General features: G+C 39.4%; 1 protein-coding gene across 2 annotated transcripts in view; it reads right to left on the minus strand.

Annotated features, from left to right (window-relative positions):
* xxylt1 (xyloside xylosyltransferase 1) overlaps nt 1-19,681 on the minus strand; it is a 53,739-nt gene that overhangs the window by 7,114 nt on the left and 26,944 nt on the right. For both annotated transcript variants that reach the window (XM_034308987.2, XM_026930617.3), the window contains exon 4: nt 17,265-17,397. In XM_034308987.2, coding sequence (XP_034164878.1) covers nt 17,265-17,397 — 133 coding nt within the window. The remainder of the gene's footprint in view (nt 1-17,264; nt 17,398-19,681) is intronic.

The following is a 19,681-nucleotide window of genomic DNA, read 5'->3' on the forward strand; positions in this document are numbered from 1 at the left end:
ATGTCACACCCCTTTTGTACCTCTCCACCTACATCAGTGCAGCACATTCATTTATCACCATGAAACTAGAAACGGAGCACAAAAAAATTGTCTTGTGCCCAACCAAAACAGCAACAGGCCAGAATTAACCAGCAAATTACACTTGTGTCAGCATGAAAAGAGGGCCTCTGGTCCCACCTACAAGTTTGCAGACCTCTGGGTAACACAGACATTCAAATTTAAATAAGCCATTGTAGTCATATCTTAACAGGTTCTCAATACCAACACACTGCCAGAGCTTTTTTGTCTAACACTGTGCACAATATTTCAATATTTTCTGCACAAGGTTGTGTATTTCTAATTCTTTGTAATAAATTAACCGAGACCTGACGCAATAATGATGTACAGCACTTACTGTTAAACTGAAGTATTCCCTCTAACACCACGTCTCAATGCACTGAATTAGCCCTAAACCATGATCTAAATGAACTGGTTCTCTTCGGCCTCATACTGTAAATGATAGAATTCATGGATTTTTTTGCATAACCTTAAATGAATAGCAGTAAACTACGACCAGCAATATATTTTCATATTTCCTCAAATACACACAGCACAAAACTGTAAACTCCTATTACAGCAACACCAGTATTGTTTCATGAGACTTTGCAGGTTGGTTGCAACCTCAGGAAATACCTTAATAAACACTGAGAACGGATTTAAGGGAAGCCCATGAGGTCAGGCACCTAGGACAAGTAAACAGGAAGAGGCATTCTGCCACAGAAAAGGAGTCCACTAGCACTCAGAAAAGCTTTAAAATTTTAGTTGCTTCTTTGTAGGTTCCTCTGTTCCCAACAGTAGCATGACATCCACTGCCACCAAAACTTTATACCACTTATAATGAGGAATGCTCATAATGAGGCAAAATCTTTCTGATGTTGAGAGCAGTCTCCACAGGAAACTTCAGAGGGAGTTCAGAGCTGCTCTCTGAACTCTCTCTTTATCTATCTCTCAAAAGAATGAGTGTGTCTGAGCTGAGGAAACAACAAAGCAATTGCTCAGGCTGTTTCTAGGGCTAGATTCAACTGCAGAAGAAGAGCACTAAGACAAAAGTGCAGGTTTCATCTTTCTATCTCTGATTCCAATTTAGCAGGAACTTTTAGCAATTTTAGCACCTTCTAAAGGTGGCCGAGCAAAATGACTAATGAAAACGCTTGTTGACAAATGTGGGTCATGAAATCATGTGCTGGCACATGTCCACTTTTCGAACAATCTGCCACTCAAAAGTGTTCTTCATTTTGACCCCCCAGGGTTCTACACGTATCTCTACACCAAAGGGTTTCTCTTTCAATAACAGATTCAGAAAATAACCATTAATGTTTCAAAGAATCGTTGAGGAACCAATTTTTAGGGGGTGGGGTGAGACACTTTCTCAAGGCACTGTATATTAAGGAAATGCGACAGTTGAGTTAATCTAGTCTACCTTACATCTTCATTTAACAGGTGATGGCTTATTGTTCAAGTTTTAGATTAAGCCCATTTTACACCAGACACAAAAACTTTGGTCCAGCGTGCAGTACATTCGTGCTTAGCAGTGTGGCTTTTTATATGAGCTACTGTGGTCACACACCGGGGCTTATTTTTTGTCGCTGGCTGCACACGCCTTGTTAGTGGTTTCTGGTCACAAATATTCCAACATATGCAATATTAAGACAAGTTTATACTAAGGCAACATTCATCACAAACATTTACACGATATACTTACACATGGCGAGAAAGCACAGAAATAAATGAATGCTCAACCCTAACAGGACAAAGTTGCACCCAACATGACTGCAGAATACAGAAAGACGATATGGCTCCATTTCTGAAACTTTCGTGGTTTGGTATTTGTCTGTACTCTATGTAATAGTTATTTTACAAAACTGAACATTTTTAAGACAGTGGACCACATTTATCAAGCTGGATATCAACAGATTTATTCGTAAATAAACAAACTGCTATTCATAAATAAAATTCATACAAGCATTTATACAAGAAAATTGGCATTTACGAAAATCCTGTAAATTCAGGAATACACTCGTATCCTACTTGTATACTTCTTGCAAGTGGCACATTTCAAACAGAGATACTCTATAAGTGAGGAATCTTGGTTTCTCTCCATATTTTGGCCTTTTCAGATGCCGAGACTGCACTGGTTATGCTGCTACATAATATTTTTTTTCTCGTAGATGTAAGTCTAAAATACTGCCTCTGAGAAATTCTTCATTTTCTTTTGCTTACCTCTTTGTGAGCTTTGCCTTTCATGGAGTTTTGTGGGTGTCACTAAATGCAAATCAGCTGTGCCATGCACACCCCTAGTAATTTATGGGTGATTACCATTTATTAACATCCTAAATTATTGTAAATTTGGTGGAAATTTTAGTTTGGTTTCGCTTATGCAAACATTTACACACACCTTTACTAAAAGATATTAGTAAATACAATAAAAAAAGCATCTGATATGTTGTGATGATAAATAAAAGCTCGCAACACTCCCCATCACAGAGGATCTTCACACTGAGAGCAAACGCTGGAGTACATGCACCGTGTGTATATCACAGAAATGTTCCTGACAACTTTAATAATAAATCCATCAATTTCTAGTCTCAAACATTATTTACTGGAAAAGTCTTTTTTTTAACAGATAGCAAATGCATTATTTGTGGGATAATGAGTAATTGGATAACCGCTATCATAATAAACAACGAAGAAATAAAATATAATTACATCTGGGAAATTTAAGTTGTGCAACAATCAATATACAACATCCAATAAACATATAATATCAAAACTACTCATTTTGGATCATTCAAATCAAGATGATTACAGAAAGTAATATTAAAAATGTGCAGCAATACCCAAGTTTGTTCCTTGACAATAATTACAATAAAACATTAAAACATTACTAAGTATAGAGATTTTGTGTTTGGCTAGGAAAAAAAAAAAAAACGCCATAAAAGAAATGTTATTTTCTTATCTTTTCTTATAATCTTACATAACCACTAGGTAAGTGATATGATGAACAGAGTCTGAAGAAGCAGGGTACTCAGAGCACGCCTACAGTGTACGCTACGCTGTACAGCTGGACAGGCATCAACACATTCAGTTCATGTCTGTGATTCTGCAATTCTACCATTCAGAATCTCTTCTCCAGAAAAAAAATGTCAGTTATTCAACCAAGAGATCTGGTGCTGAGCTGCTAGGTCATCTGCTTTTACCCAGTGTTCAGCCAAGGCCACAAGAGCGGAACAAGAGTGTACCACACCTAAGCCAAGGCATCTGATTCTCACCACACTATTCTCTGCAGAAACAGCATGTCTGCCCCTCTGTGTACTTACTGAAGTTATCTTCAGAGGAAGACCTGGCACACCAAGAGAAAGCAATGTGACCTGAACTGGAGCTTTTAACCAAGCCTTGAACTGGCACCTTTAACGTGGGAGCAAAATATACGGTACAACTAGTGTGTGTGTGTGTGTGTGTGGGTGTGTGTGAACTAATATTAGAAATGATTTACGTCAGTCATGTCATACACCTAACTTGTCAATGATGTTCCTGTGAACAGCAATTTAAACGCATAACTACATTAACACATAAAATACAAATAAATACATTTACAGCAATACACTTCTCACCAGATTGTGAATTCAGATGTAATAATCTCCAATAATTTCCCAACAATTCTAATGCCGTACAGAATAATTTGGATCAGTATTTTTTTTTTTTCCTTTTGAGAGTGCTCAATCACAGTGTCATCAATTACAGTAACAATTCACAAAAGTGTACCTAATTATCTTCTTAATTATGACTAATATGCTACTATGAATATTTATAGGAGGGATTTAAAGTCACTTCCTCCTGACTGTTAACTCCTAACTGGACTATTGTTAGTTAAATGGATGTTGTGATGTCTGATGGGAGAACATAGGGGAAAAAAAGGTCATTAAAATGATATGCTATTATTTGCTAATTACTAGGAGTGTAAAGATATGGTGTATCATACCATTTAATACAAGGCTCTCGATTCAATATGTCTGTATACCAAACAATACTGTACATTCACCAGGCTGCATAATAAAGTTGGCTATTTTTCATTAAATAATGTTTACTATGTAAGGAGAAATAACTCTCACCTCTGAAAATGTGACTTCCTGTACAAACCAATACACCAGAAGATTAGCATACTAACATACTAGTGTACGTAAGCAAGCAGGAAGATTCCTTAAGACTTTAAGGTACGGTGTATGGGAATAATTCGGATTCCATATAAGCTACGATGCTAACATTAACAGCAGAATAAGAAAAGCATTATATGCTTTAAGTGTCTGAATGGGTTACACAAACAGTGTCATAAAATTTCAGTTACTGTAATTTAATAACGTTGAATGTTTTAATAGATTAAAAACACAAACCCAAGGCACGTATCCAGGCAATGCTGATTTTTGCTATAGCAAAAAATGTATCCTATTGAGACACCAGCATATTTTGTGTATCGTTACACACCTACTAATTACTCATTCATTTGCCGTTGAACTCTTGCAATTACTGCTGATCAAGTCAGTAGTTTTAACCTCACATTTGTTAAAATTCAGAGCAAGCATTGGAGTGAATCTCTCACTGGATTAATAACCTTTTTTTTCCTAATGTAACACGTGGCTGTCATTATCATAATGATCACATTATGTTCATTAGTTCATTACGTTACTGTAGCACATGTTCATATGGCATTACTTTATTATGAACATGCTATGTACAATAATCTGATCAGTGTATGGTATATTTTCTAAGCAAATTCAAGAAATTATTGTGCCACACTCTGCCTACAAGACATTTGTTCACACATTATGTTCACACGTCATTATGTTATTGTACCGCGTGCTCGTCATGTTCACACGTCATTACTTTACTGTAGCACACGTTCGTAATAATCTGATGGTCAGTATGGCCAACTGCTCCATATTCTACTTACATGACATGTGTCACTCGTGAGTAGTCACAGCGTGTCACGCATTCCTGTTTGCTTCTGGTGGAATAAGGTCTTTACAGACCACACTGATTAACATGGTAGCATGTGGCTTTGGTGCTACCATGTTGTGAATGCATATGTATTCACCCCCATTCGTGTGAAACCTCTAAATTAGTTCTGGTGCAACCAGCTGCCATCAAAAGTTAGAATTAAACAAAATTAGTCAACCTGAGTGCAATTAAAGTGTGACATGTTCTTATAGAATATACATAAACAAACAGCATAAAGATGATCAATGAGCCATCAAAACAAGTCCAGGACAAAAGACTATGGAACAACAGCAGCTGCTCTTAGAGGAAGCTATCCACCAAAGGTCAGTGGTAAGGGTAAAGAAAGCATTCATCAGAGAAGCAAACAAAAGGCCAAGGGTATCTCTGAAGATGCTGAAAAGATTCACAGCTCAGATGGGGAAGCTGTTCAACAGGACAACCACAGCCCAGACACTTGCTTCTACAAAGCAAGATGAAAGCCATTACTCAAGAAAACACACACACACACACACACACACACACACGAAATCTCATCTGGAGTTTGCCAAAAGGCATGTTGGAGGTTTCAGCAAAGATGTGGAAAAAGGTTCTCTGGTTGAATGACATCAATATTGAACTTCCTGACCCTGGCACAAAGTGCTACATTTGCGGAAACCGAACGCTGCGCATCACCCTGAGAACACAAACCACACAGCGAAGCATGGTGGTGTTGACATCACTTGGGCATGCTTATCAACAGCGACTAGAAGACTGGGTCAGGGTTGAAAACTCGTTTCATTTTGCAAGAAACTTAAGAGGTTCACCTTCCAACAGAACAATAACCCTAAGCATACTGCCAAAGCTATACTGAAGTGTTTCAAAAAAAAGAACAAAAATAATTTTACACTTTAACTATGTAACTGAAACCTATCTGCCTTGCTAATGGAAGCAGAAAAAATATGAAATATGATCAACAGGAATTTACATCATCAAAACCCTTTCTATCACCATGTTCAAGAAACAAGTAATTCCGCTCTTCTATTTGCCATATTTAGTTTTTTCTTCAGCATTGCTTGACTTTGTCCAGCATAACAACTTTGAATATAATAATAATAATAATATATTATTAATAACATAATATAACATAATATAATAATAACATAATGTTGCTGTTCCTCTTTCGGCTGCTCCCATTAGGGGTTGCTACGGCGGATCGTTGGTCCGCGTATTTGAATTGGCACAGTTATTTTCACCGGATGCCCTTGCTGATGCAACCTTCCCCATTTTTATCTGGGCTTGGGACCAGCACTGAGAGCGCACTGTTGCATGGGGTCGGTTCTCTGGACAGGAACTGAACTGGCCGCAGCAGTGAGAGCACTGTGGCCTAACCACTAGTCCTCCAGGGACCTCAATAATATAAATATAATATGTAATATAAACATAACAATATAAATAATATTTTTGATTTTCTTCATTTAGTGTAAAAATGGACATGATTTAACATGACCTTGATAGTAACAAGCATCCTTCACTGAAAATGGCTTACTTTAGTCAGGATGCTCAACCCTGTTACTACTCAGGGAGTAACAAGTTTGCACAATACTAACAGAGTTGAGCATTGCCCAATTTTCCTTAGCATATATGATCAATATAAATCCATGGGTTTACATTGAAAATTAGCAAGAATGAAACAAATGCAGTCCTGAGAGCTCCTGTGCCTCCATTTGCTCGTTTCCTTTTGCTGCACTGAACTGTTTGTTTTGGGAAAAGCTAGAAACAGTGAAATTCACTTATATAGTCTTCTTGTACACAAAGGTAAAAGCATGATAATGATTAAAATGTTTGATGTAAAATTCAAACTAACATATGTCTGGGTGTGCAAAATTTTACAAAAATATCTTCTGGGGTGTTTTTTCTTTCTTAAAAGGTTAGTCATTATTTGGTCATCTGCCACACCTGATGCAGCCCATTAATGGCCACAAGTCTTTAACATCTAAAGAAATCAAAGGGAAAAGCTTCCCATACTAAGCCTCTTTATCTATTTGTTTAATTCTTGCTAATTTCCTGACCAATGATTTGTTGTTAAGACATTAAAAGCTTAATATTTTGCCATTTTGGGCTTGGCCCATTTGTTTTGCCCAGGAGTGTACATATATAGTATAGTATAAAAAATACAGAGAGGCATTTTTTAGGTATTTGAAGATAATTCCTGATCTCATTATTACAGATGTGTTGCTCAACAAATATTAAAGATACACAATGAACGTCTCCATCTTGGTTACTGATTTGTTACATTTATAGTGGTTAAAGCGGGTGTGCAAAACTGCAGACATCAATAATCTCAATTTTTTTTTGACTTGTCTATTTTGAATATGTCAGCTTAATTATTTGAATGTATATACAAAAAGAAAAGTATTTAATATTGAAATTGGAAAAAATTGTCTCATGAGACAAACAAGTCGTTATAACAATTAAAATCTAGGTAAATGGGTTTTTTACTTGCTAAATGATAGTGAGTTTCTGTAAAACAGGGTTTTATGTAATACTCATTGGGTTTTCATGTTAATGGCTATAATAATAATGATAATAATAATAATAGCTGCAAGCAGCATTTTCAGGGGTGGAATTCTCTGACTGTAGGAGGAAAGGTCTAGATAAACAAATGGGCAGCAGGGTGGCATTTGATTCCTTTTGTTCAGACAGGTCTCAAAATGATGTGAGCCAAAATTGATGAAGATTGGACAAAATTTGGAGGAGGAGCAAAAAATGGCAGTTAGATGTGAGCATTTTTAGCATGTTATTGAAACTTTTAACAGCAGATGGTGCAGTCACGAGATTCGCTGCACAGCCTCACGTCATGGTCCTGACGATACCTACCAAGATTTGTGTCGGTGCTCAAAGTCTTTGCTGAGATACAGCCTCACTTCCTGTCTGGTGGCGTCGCCATCAGATTCGTTGGCCCATTAGGGGCAAGCCGTTTTGAAGTAATTAAAACTCTTTTGATAACTTTCGTGGCTTACTCTGAAGATGAGGTGTGCCAAATTTTGTGATGTGTGAACAAAATTTGTAGAAGGAGTAGCGAGAAAACTGTTTTGGACACACGGTTTAAAAGTTATGACCATAAACAGACTTCCAAATTAGGCCCAAATTTGACCCGATAATGGCACTAGAGCATTGGCAGCACTTTTGGTCAGAATGATCCTCAGACCCTCCCCAATCAGTGTGCAACTTTTTACCAGACAGTTCTATGGGCTGCCATAGACACCCTAGCCAGAAGAAGAAGAAGAAGAAGAAGAATGATAAGAAAAGGTAGAATGACAATAGGGTGACTACGCATCTTCTGTGCTTGGCCCCCTAATAATAAAAAGTGTTGCGCCAAGCAGAGCACACAGCAGTGATTCCTAAATGGTGCTTCAAAAATGAAATGGTCCATATCCGTTTACGACTTCACATTTCCTGATATGAAATGAAAGTATTAAATAGTTTTGTCCAATATTTTAAAAAAGTGTAGGGTAGGAGTAAAGCCAGGGAGAGGGTAGGAGTAAAGCCAGGGAGAGGGACAAAAAGACTGGTAGAAAGTAGTAACAAATAAAGAAAAGTGGTAGTAAAATGAAACAGAAAAATCATAGACTGTCCCATTTAAAAAAAACACAGACATAACATTTTCATGACTAACTTATAACGTGATCAGATTTAGATCCAAAAACAAGTGCCAGTGTGTGATCTTAGACAATGCTGCATGGTTCTGCAATACCCATAAACCTAGAAATCTTTTGTTATACAGTGGAGGCTGACAAATTCTGGACAAAATTATCAACCAACGCCTACAGATCAAATTTTTAATCCTTGTTACGCTTTGGGAGTACTGGAGTAATATGTAGGTTCTAACGATTTTTATCAGATTTGTTACGAAATACGGCATTAGCAATATTTCTAAAAAAGGCAAACAAGGTCAAATTACTCTCACTGCTGCCAGATGTTTCTAAAAAACACTTTGTTTCATGTTCTGGCATGAGCTACAACACTAAAACACAGGGATTAAGAAAAGAATCTTGAACATTTTTAAATATTGGACGAAAACCTTCTAAACGTCACAGACGGAAGATATTCTTATGATAATTTCATCAGGGGTTTATTACGTGGAGAAAATGAAAAATACAATGTAATGTACTTTAGCAAGCTGGACTATGAGTGTGAAATTAAAGCAGATCAGACTAAACAAGACTAAAAAGAATCCAAGAATGAGATAAGATGCATGAGAGTAATGCATAAGATAATGTTTTCTGATAGGGCAGGAAAGATAGATAAATATGGCCGTAAATGTGCAATATAGCTAGAAAACCAGTTAAGGTAACTCAAAGAACACATGACGGTAAACAAGGTCCACAACATACAATGTGCTTCCAATGTTTCTCACATTCCCACAATTGAATGAGTACAAATCAAACTATTACTCACATGAAAACACAAGTTATGACATGAGGAAAACAGCATCATGTAACATAAAGCGTTTCCATACTTTAAAGGACTTTGACTGTATGTTTTCTCTGTTGTAAAGTGCTCCGCCATTTAAATCAAATGCGTCTAGGTAAAGTGATGTACCGCACCACAGCATGCTTCATAACACAGTCCTACTAATCAGTAATGCAATTAGTTTCCAACACTTTTTATCATCAAATTGTAGCCCTAATCATTAGCAATAAAAAGATCAGTGTAGAACATCTTTTCCCCTGTACTATAGCAGCTCTGAACTTTTCCCCTGTACTATAGCAGCTCTACTATAGCACTGAAGCCGCACCATTTATTCGAAAATTATGCAGTGAATTTCAGAACAATGGTCTTGAAGGAGTACAGTGGCAGAGGGGGTGTCGTCCAGTGTCGCTGTAGACGGAGAGAAGGCGGGTCATACCGGCAGGTAAAGTGTGCTCATTCTCACCTGTGTCTTAGACTGGCGGTAATACTTCTTTGTGTCTCTTTGTTCTTTCAGTGACTCCCGTAACCAGAGAAAGAGAGCGTGATATAGCTGGCAGAGCTTGAGAGACATACATGCAAGCATGCACACGCACACACACCCATATATCCATACACATGCCACAGAGCGTGAACTTGAACCTGATGGAGTAAAAGCTTTGACTCCGGGACAGACCCATTTCCTATTGTGTTGTTTTGTTTTCGAAAAGCATGGACTGAATAAACACAAGCCCAGAAGCTCGGCTAACATTCCGCCTGCCTCCTGAGTCTTCCTCCACACACACGCCAGGGTTTTACAGTGGTGCCGAAACCCAGGATTGGGGAAAACTCGGACACCGCCATGGAAGCCTCACTACTCTGCAAATCGCCAAGTCCCTTGTCATCCTCCACCAAACCCAACTCCAAGCGCTCCTCGCCCTACGCAACGAGCACCAGCTGCGCTTTGAAGCCCTCACGCAGGAGCAGGCAGAGTGCTGGCGGGCACCCCAGAAACTGCTGCAGCCCACCACATCTCCAGCTGTGTCCCCTGGCACTGTGCCGCACGTGATGCTCACCAAGATGGCCTCCACGAATAATCAGGAGGCCTTCCTGGAGCTCTTTGAGTTTGCGTCAGCTGCGTGGGAACGGTCGGAGAGCTTGGGCTCTGCGACTACTCCTCTTGCTATTGGGGGAAGCCCAGCTTGCCACCCAGCAGCTGCCGCCACTGACACAGCAGGAGTATCCCATCGTCAAGAGGGTGGTCCAGCAGCATGTCAGCCAGACAACTGAGGAGCACTGCCGACGCTTCCGGTCGTTCCAGTTCCCCAAGATCTGGCAGTTCCCCAAGGTCGGCCATCCCTTGACTTGTGCACAGCAGCTGAAGGACTCTTGTCGCCAGTGGTTGACAGATCATTGATCTGGTGGTACTGGAGCAATTCGTTACTCAATACCAGCCCAAACAGCGGAATGGGTCCAGTGCCACCAGCGTCCCTGGACAAAGCCATACTGAACCCAGTTTCCTCGTCGTTTTTCCTCCCCCTTCACCTCTGATGTCTCCCCAACGCCCTCTCTCTAGACAAGTGGAACCTTCCGTGCCTACTAGGATCGTGGCAAAGCCCGAGCAGGTTCACAGGCACGGACGGAAAGCAGGTTACGGGAGTCACTGAAAGCACAAAGAGACACGAATAAGTAGACTGGCGGTAATAAGACACAGGTGAGAATCAGCACGCCAGTATGACCCGCACTCCGTCTACAGCTGACACTCGACCACACCCCCGCTGCCACAAGTACATTATAGCAACACAAGCGCTCCTGTTGCACATGCAGTCAGTGATCATATTCAAGCCCAGCTAAACTGATTTTTACTTTCCTCATCAAGTGCACAATGATATATTTATTCCCTTTTATCCTATGTTGGGAGGATTTTTTCCCCCATCAATGTCAAATGGTGATAACAGTTTTGCCTATTAAAATTCATCCGTCAAGCTGTGGCCTTTCCTTCAACCACGGAAAAATGATGTCTGTATTCAAACAGTATTCAAACTGTATTCAAACTTCAAATGTCAGCGAAGATGTTCCAGTGGTCTACAGATAAACAGAATGAGAGTCATATTGTTTTGTTGATTTTTTTCTTCCTGTCTCAGTGAGAAAAAGAGTTTGCTTCTTCTCCCAAGTACAGCCTAAGCTGGGCCATACCATGTTCTTTATTTACTTATGTGGTACATGGAAACCTTTCCACACACTTTCAATTTTTCCTCTTCACACAACACACTGCTATGTGACAATAAACTGAAACATAAAACATAGTCTGTGAGATGAATTTGCAATGACACGCACTCAACAATATTAACTCACGTGATAAGGGTTTACGAGTGCAGCACAGTCAAAAGCACCCCATGAAGCTCGCCATGCTCTCACGCGTGTTTCATCAGTGGCATGCCATTTATCCCACAATGGGCCCATGTTCAAAACAGCCCACTGGTCTAATCTCCCCTGCTTTGCTCAGATGTAGAATTAGTATGCATACACACAAAACAGTAGAAAAAAAGAACAAAATTCTGTCAGTCCTTTCCACAGACATGAGTAAACAACAATCTCGAACCTGTAATACCTCAGCGACATCTACATTTGGACATTATCAAAATAACTCAGGGATTTGCAGCAGCAGATTATGAAATGTTTTGTAGCCCTTGGCAACACGGTTTCAAATGTTCAAAATACCTTTGTTCTACTAAAGATCGACCATTAAATAAGCATTTTCCAATAGTAGATTTCTTTTCCAAGAAATGCAGTATATGGCCAAAAGTATGTGGACACCTGACCATCACACCTACATGTGGTTCTTCTCCAAACTGTTGCCACAAAGTTGGATTACAAGAAACATTACAATTTCCATTCATTGGAACTAAGAGGCTGAAACCTGTTCCAGCATGACGATGCCCCTGTGCACAAAGCGAGCTCCATGAAGACATGGTGTGTGAAGGCTGGAGTGGAAGAACATGAGTGTCCTGCACAGAGCCCTGACCTCAACCCCACTGAACACCTTTGGGACGAACTGGAACACCGACTGAACCCCAGACCTCCTCACCAACATCAGCGCCTGATCTCACTAATGCTCTTGTAGCTGAATGAACACAAATCCCCACAGCCACGCTCCAAACTCTAGTGGAAATCCTTCCCAGAAGAATGGAGTTTATTCTAAAAAAAAGGGGGTAATAAATCTGTTCAAAAAGCACATTTGAGTGTGGTCATGTGTCCACAAACTTTTGGCAAACTTTTAACTATAAAAAAAACTAGCCTGATCAGAACAGTGTGGCTGCATCAGATCACATACTGATCGACAGAAAGAATCTCCCTGGCAACATAAACAACTTGCAAAGTTCTATTAAAAGCATGGATGAATGACAGAGTGGAGCTTCCACAGCGCTTTTGTTTTATAGTCATTAACATTGCATGGAGTCCTGGTATACTTTTCACCTAGCTATTTATAGCACCACATATTTCTTCTTTAACTAGATCCAGTTTCATTCACACTCAGGCACAAAGAGGCAAAGTGAACAGGTAGAAATCAGCCCAGAGTTTGTGGTTGGAACAAAGCTGACAGATAGCAAACAGATATATAATTCTTACTGGTACTTTGGTAGACCTGACATCGCCTCTCCGATATAGTCCCGCCCAACTCCTGCAAGTCAGGAGAAATTCAGAAATCTCTTAACTATTTATTTCAAGCCTTAAAACCAACAAAGACCAAGACCCCTGAGTGAGACATGTCACTCTGACATGAGCCACGCCTCCTGGCTGCAAATACTTAGCGGGAGTCTACAGTGATTTTTAATAGCAAGTCAGAATTTGTTTTCTGAAATGTCGTCTTGCGCTGTTGGGAAGTGTTCATCAACACATTCGTTTTTACCACATACTATCAAATCAGACACCTTTTCAAGACAACAGAATACAGTTGTGATTACAGGCAGTTAGGAGGAATAATTGATCTGAGAAGCGCCATCTTTGCAGTCATCTCAGGTAAATAACTAATTATCATATCCATACAGTTGGCTTACTAAATAAGAATTTAACAGGCTTATCTTGCTTGTTAGTTACCATGTCTGATTTATATTGCCTTAACAAATCTACATAGCTCTCCCAAAATCTACATCAAGAATGCTAGACAGCTAGCACATACTCTTACTGAGTAGTTGCCTATAATGGACACGTTCAGCTAGTTAAACTTTCTTCATCTTACAGAGGAGTCTGTGAGTTTCCATGAGATATGTATATATGGATATGTACCGGCCAGTGCAGGTTAGGTCACTGCTTAGGATCATTTATCCACGCCAAAACATAAGGATCTTCTAGAGTTACAACATTTTAGTTAAAAGTGCTAATGTTAATCTGATTCCTTAAAAAATTCCTGACAAATTCATTTGTTAGATAATAACTATGTTCAGATGTTCAGGCTCATCAGATCTAGAAGCCTTACTACATGTCAAAAGTAACCTGCTCAAGACAAGTCAAAGTTCCAACAAGCTCCATCAAATAGCTGTAATCTCTCAGTACATCAGAGTAGATTTACCTCATCATGTCAGTACTTTGGCACACTGCCCTACTCCATATGGTGCCCTGAAGACAGCAAGGCCTTTAGTCCAGGCACTAAAACACGAGACTAGTGACACCAAGTGAGACGCAGGAAGTGAGGAAGGAGTTCAGAGAAGACAAATCTGAACAATAATTCTGATGCCTCCCATCAGCTTGCTTTCCTGTTCTCCTGTTTGCTTTGTCAGAAAACAGGGAGGTTGGTGTCAGATCACCTATAGGTCATGGAAAACCATGCCCTGCTCTGGAAAGAATCTCTGACATAAGGAGCTAAACCAGATTTTTTTTTATAAACAGAAAATATGCAAGTACATACTTAGTTTATGAACATTAAATAGTTACAGAGGTGTTATGACAGCACACCAATACCCCAGACACTGATGTGATATTTTATGGTCCTTTTAACTGGATAGCTGATTACCATTTCCTTTTGAGATAAGAACATACAACTTTTGTGTTTGTACTGTAACTATAACTTAATATTATAAAACCTAATATTAAATCAACCGTGCTAAAAAAAAAAAGATCAGTGTTTACAGTTTGTGTTTATGTAACTGCTCAGCTGGTTTCTAAAAAAAAGTTACCTGAAGACCAGTTCGAGCTCGTTTTTTTTGGGAGTGAGAAAGGGTTAGCAGTCTCCTGAGAGCACATGCTAAGAGCAGATCATGTATGAGGAGATAAATCTGCAGTGTATTTTTGTAAGCAAAACATGCGGTTGCGCATTAGACAGAAGAGCTCTATGACTTGTTAACCAACTGGCAAAATGGAGAGAGGTGTAATGACCAATAGCCTTTCTGTGTATACAAAGTGAAGCAAATACGGTCGGCCTTACACACCCGTATGATCCAACCTGGACAGGCATGAACATGCCACACCAATGGAAAGACAAGAGGAAAGCTCTTTACGTCCAAGCACTAATTGTGGTCGCCCAGTGGGGCCATCTTGTTGGTGCAGGTGGCAGATCTTATCGCCTCAGTCGTACTTGGCTCTCACTGACGCACTGCTAACATTTCAGTGGTTAATTATGGACTCTTTGTTGTGGAGGAATAGCTCACTTGGGAATGATTCTTTCCACAGAAAGAACTTGCTCCGTTCATGCATGCATGCATACACACATCACACTGTCGCCAAATAAGACTTTGGCTGCCATCTCGATATATTTTGTGCTCAGAGATAGAAAAGGACAATTGTTCTGTCCAATAAAAATCTATAATTTGACTGAAAGGTGTAACTTACACTAGGGACACTGGGTCCCAGACTTTTTTGATATGCACAGGTTTGTCCTCACCACTTTTTAAAAGGGAAACTGATCCGAATGCTTCCTAAAAATAGCATTTTAGAGCTACAGCTGTATACACAGTGAGCGAGGCGTCTCTAATAAAATATCTCCTCTATGGTAAAGCATGCATACCTGGACGAGTGTTAATTAGCACAGCATGAGCAAGTTCTTTTCCTGCTGTTCATGTTCGCGACACACAGAGCAATATGATCACAGTATTGTGTCATGAATTTCACATTAAACTATGCATATGTGAGTGAATATACAAAGTGTGAGATGTTAGACCATCTGTAGCAGCCATTCAGATACCAAATTAATCAGCCTGCCGCCACGCCCTTTGGTTTTCCTTTCTTAACAACCTCCTAGTGCAACACGGTGTAGGTGATGTAAACCATAACAACTAAAGTCTAGAAAGACTTCCAAAACATCTATCATCCTGTTTAGAAAGCTGCTGGTTAAAATGGAAAATGGAGAGCATTTTCCATGAGATGCTCTTGATACAGATGAATATGAACATTTTTAGTGAATATATTAAGCAATGGTTTATTTGTAGACATCGTTTCCTAAAATACAGATCAGTTTCTAAATTTATACATCACAAACTCTTTGCAGATTTATAAAACAGATTTATTTCTAAAGATAGTTTATGGGAAAATAGAGAGTTCCAACAAATCAGCCAAAACACTCAGACTCGCAATACGCCTAATTGATAATAACATATGATCTGATGATACAGACACACATCACATGGTACAAATATCCTGCTTGAGGGGTGTGTCTGTCTACAATGTGACAAACAAACCCTTCCAATCACGCAACTGTGGATTTCAAATAAATTCCCTTTTTCCGAACTGAATTTTAAGCTTAATGATTTTCGTATTAAATATGTAATTAAATAGTTCACTTTAATGTTTCTGTTATTAATGTCAGTATTATTTGTAATAAAATTTGTTATGGTTTTTGTACAAATTACATATCCAAGGAAGAAAATAGTTGCAACAACTGTAACTCAGTTTTTTGTTGTTGTTGTTGTTGTTATTGGTTTACCCCAACCTCTCTGCTATCTTGAATTAAACAACAGTCTGTCACCTCTGCATCCGTCTGAGTCAGGAAAAACCCTGACAAACGTATTGAACTTGAAACACTGAACTCTTATTCAACTCAGTTCAAAACCATTCTGAGGCGCGCATGCTGTCACACAGCCCGGCTCACGGTATCGACAAGACATGACACATCCTGATATGAAAAGACTGCACAACTTTTCCTGCTAATGTGTTGGGGCAGCAGTACTGAGGAAATAAATCTGAAGAAACAAGGGAAGTGGGGGATGGGATAGGAAGACAGGAGACGAACATGTAAATACAGCTTGATGACTCTAGTGCCATCTAGTGCAGGGTCTGGATCTGCACATACTGTATACAGCTGAGATTTATTAAATGACTGATCAAAGGTTTCCTAAATTAATTACATCTGTTAAAAGCTACGCTTTTTGTGTTCTATGAAGCTCATACCAAGGCTCCCACACACATCTACACACAAACATACCAGACGAACTTCCTTTGTTAAGCCCCGGTCACGGTTGCTGTTGCTTGTGTTACAGCAGCTCAAGGGAAAAAGACACTAAAAGCTAAAAGCTCTCTTCACTGACATTCGATGAGCAATGTTCGTGGAGGGGGAAAGTCCATTTTGAAAGGGTGGCACATTCATTTTGGCTTTTAACCTGCCCCAGTTTCAGGGGTGTGACAATCACTAGTGAGAAGTCTGCACTTCAGCTATTCTTTTTGCTATGCAGACAGAAAGAGGTCAAGGCAACTCAAGTTTTGTATTTTCCAGAATAAGGACAAGAGAGTGGTACGCATGTATGTGTATGCATGTAAATATGTATGTATGTATGTACGTATGTGTGTGTGTGTGTGTGTGTGTGTGTGTAAAATACCTGTACACTGGCTGCATCTCTCGGACGATTCCTATCACTGCTTCCGGATGGAAGTGCTTGAACTGTTGGAACAGGTCTCGAATGTTAGTCCTGTACTTGAGATCCAGGTCCAACTGCACGATACGCTTCATCTCTGGGGGAAAAGTAAAACAGGCAATAATGAACAGCATAAACAAAGAGCATTTAAAGAAAAGCTTAAAAGTCCCAACCCTTAAATCCTACTGTTAATTGTATTCAGTAAATTGATAACAATGGCACGTAATTACGTTATTGATTAGGTCTCTCTCTCTCTCTCTCTCTCTCTCTCTCTAATCTGGCCCACAGGCTTGTTTCATTTGGCCCGTGTGAACATGGACAAAATAATAGTGAAACGGTCCATGGTGGACCTACACTACTGTTCAACATTTTCCAGACTTCAAAGCAGATCCATTGCATAGCGACCGCCACTGTACAGCGCGTGAACACATCCCACGCTGCTTAACTAAAACTGACGAGAGGTAGCCTTTTTTCCCCGCTTTTTAAAATATCTGAAGGATAGTTACTGTAAATGGTTTGACTTGCCTGAATGTGGGTTATTTGCTAAGCTTTACATGAGTTACACTTTCATGTGAGTTACACTCGCAAAGGATTCAGAAGCACGCTATGTGCTGTGCTGGCAGTGGCGTAACCAGAAATAATTTTGGTGGGATAGGAGATCTAGAAAATAAAATTATAACTGTTTTCCTGATCTCTACAGTTAAATTGGTAAGTGTGACACGGTCATGCATTTCAGCTGGATGTCAGACAGCAGTGTGAGCAGTGATGACATGAAATTTGTTATTCAGTCACGTTGCCATAAAATACCTTTATGACAGTTCCACTGAAAAAGATTAAAATAACACGTTAATACTAAAATTAACATCTAAGCCTTACACAATTATAAGCCTTAAAAAAATTACACTGAATCTTTTTTTAAGGCCAGCTTTGTGACTTTCCACAAACCGAACAATGCGTCTCTGATATGCCATGAATTGTTCATTACGGCATAGCACGTGTTGCTGTTACTGTGTGTCAGAACACCAATTGCTAGCATCAGTTCATCCACTGCGCTGGACTTTAAAATCAGCCAATGTGCTGGTGCTAGATAATGGTGCGTACAGAGAAAACGCAAACATCATGTCTAAACTAAGCTCACAGAAAGCAACCTGAACAATGAGAGAGAAGCAGCGGTCAGAACCAGCCACTCGGGACCTCAGCCTCAAGTCTATCCAAACAAGAGACGGAAATGGACTGATGCAAAAACACGTCAACCGCGCTCAGTCTCCACACAATAACTCCATGTATTATGCTATCAAGCTCAAAAGGAGAGACTGGCTCATCCGAGATCTTGGCACACATTAGCTGTGCACAATAGGTGTGATGGACAGTAAGGGAATTGTTATGACATTACACATACTAATGGCATTAAAAAAAAGAACATAAATGCAAAAAAAAAAAAAAAAGTAAATCATTCATACATGCTGAAAAATAAACCACTTTTTTAAAGGCTAATCGGTTATTTCTTGAGGATATAATAAGCAAACAGCCATTTAAACTATTTACTGCTTTAAAAATATCAAGTCTGACGTTTCCCCTCTGTGGTACTGCTATAGCTTATGGTAAAGCTGAGCCATCATGACATGGTGCAGCTACTGAGGCGGGCAGTGAAGAGCTTTAATGGTGTGTTTACGATCTGCAAAACAGAACTAATTTATCTCTCTTGGCCTCTTCAGCTAGCGGCAAAGCAGGGCTCCCAGAAATGAGGAATAAGATGCCCACACTCTGCTGACGCAAAAACAACCATGACATAGAAACACTCCATGTGGTATCATAACATGTTTACTTACTTCACCGAGTTTCATGTATATTTTGTTTGATACGTTGAAAGTTTTTTTGTTTGTTTTTTACATCAATTTGTATCTAGATTTTGAAGAGTACTGAATTATTCTTAAGGTACACAATCACAATATTGCATCACAATGCTCCATACTGAATGTTCCATCTAATTCGATTCATGTCTTATTTTTTTTTACTTAAAAAGACAAACAGACGTATTTTGTGTTAAATAACAATAATATCAGGACCAGGTCACAACATCAACAGGCCAAAGACTCTCCACACAGGTGGCTGACTGAATGAAAAAGACAACCTTGGCTATGATAATAAATACAGCATGTGGCAGGTGGGAGTCCAGATGGATTTAGTGGATTATGATTATACTCCAGCCACCACCTCATTTTCCCAACAGAAAAAACAGCAAACACTGATTCAGAGCGTTACAAAATGGGACAAATGTCGGTCAACCTAATTATGTGCTTAACCCCTTAATCTCTCAGGTTCTGTCAGCAGCTCTCGACCTACTTTCCTCACTCTATATCTACTACTTTCTTATTAGTTTC

Source organism: Pangasianodon hypophthalmus, chromosome 11 (genome assembly GCF_027358585.1).
Source record: "Pangasianodon hypophthalmus isolate fPanHyp1 chromosome 11, fPanHyp1.pri, whole genome shotgun sequence".
Lineage (NCBI taxonomy): Eukaryota > Metazoa > Chordata > Actinopteri > Siluriformes > Pangasiidae > Pangasianodon > Pangasianodon hypophthalmus.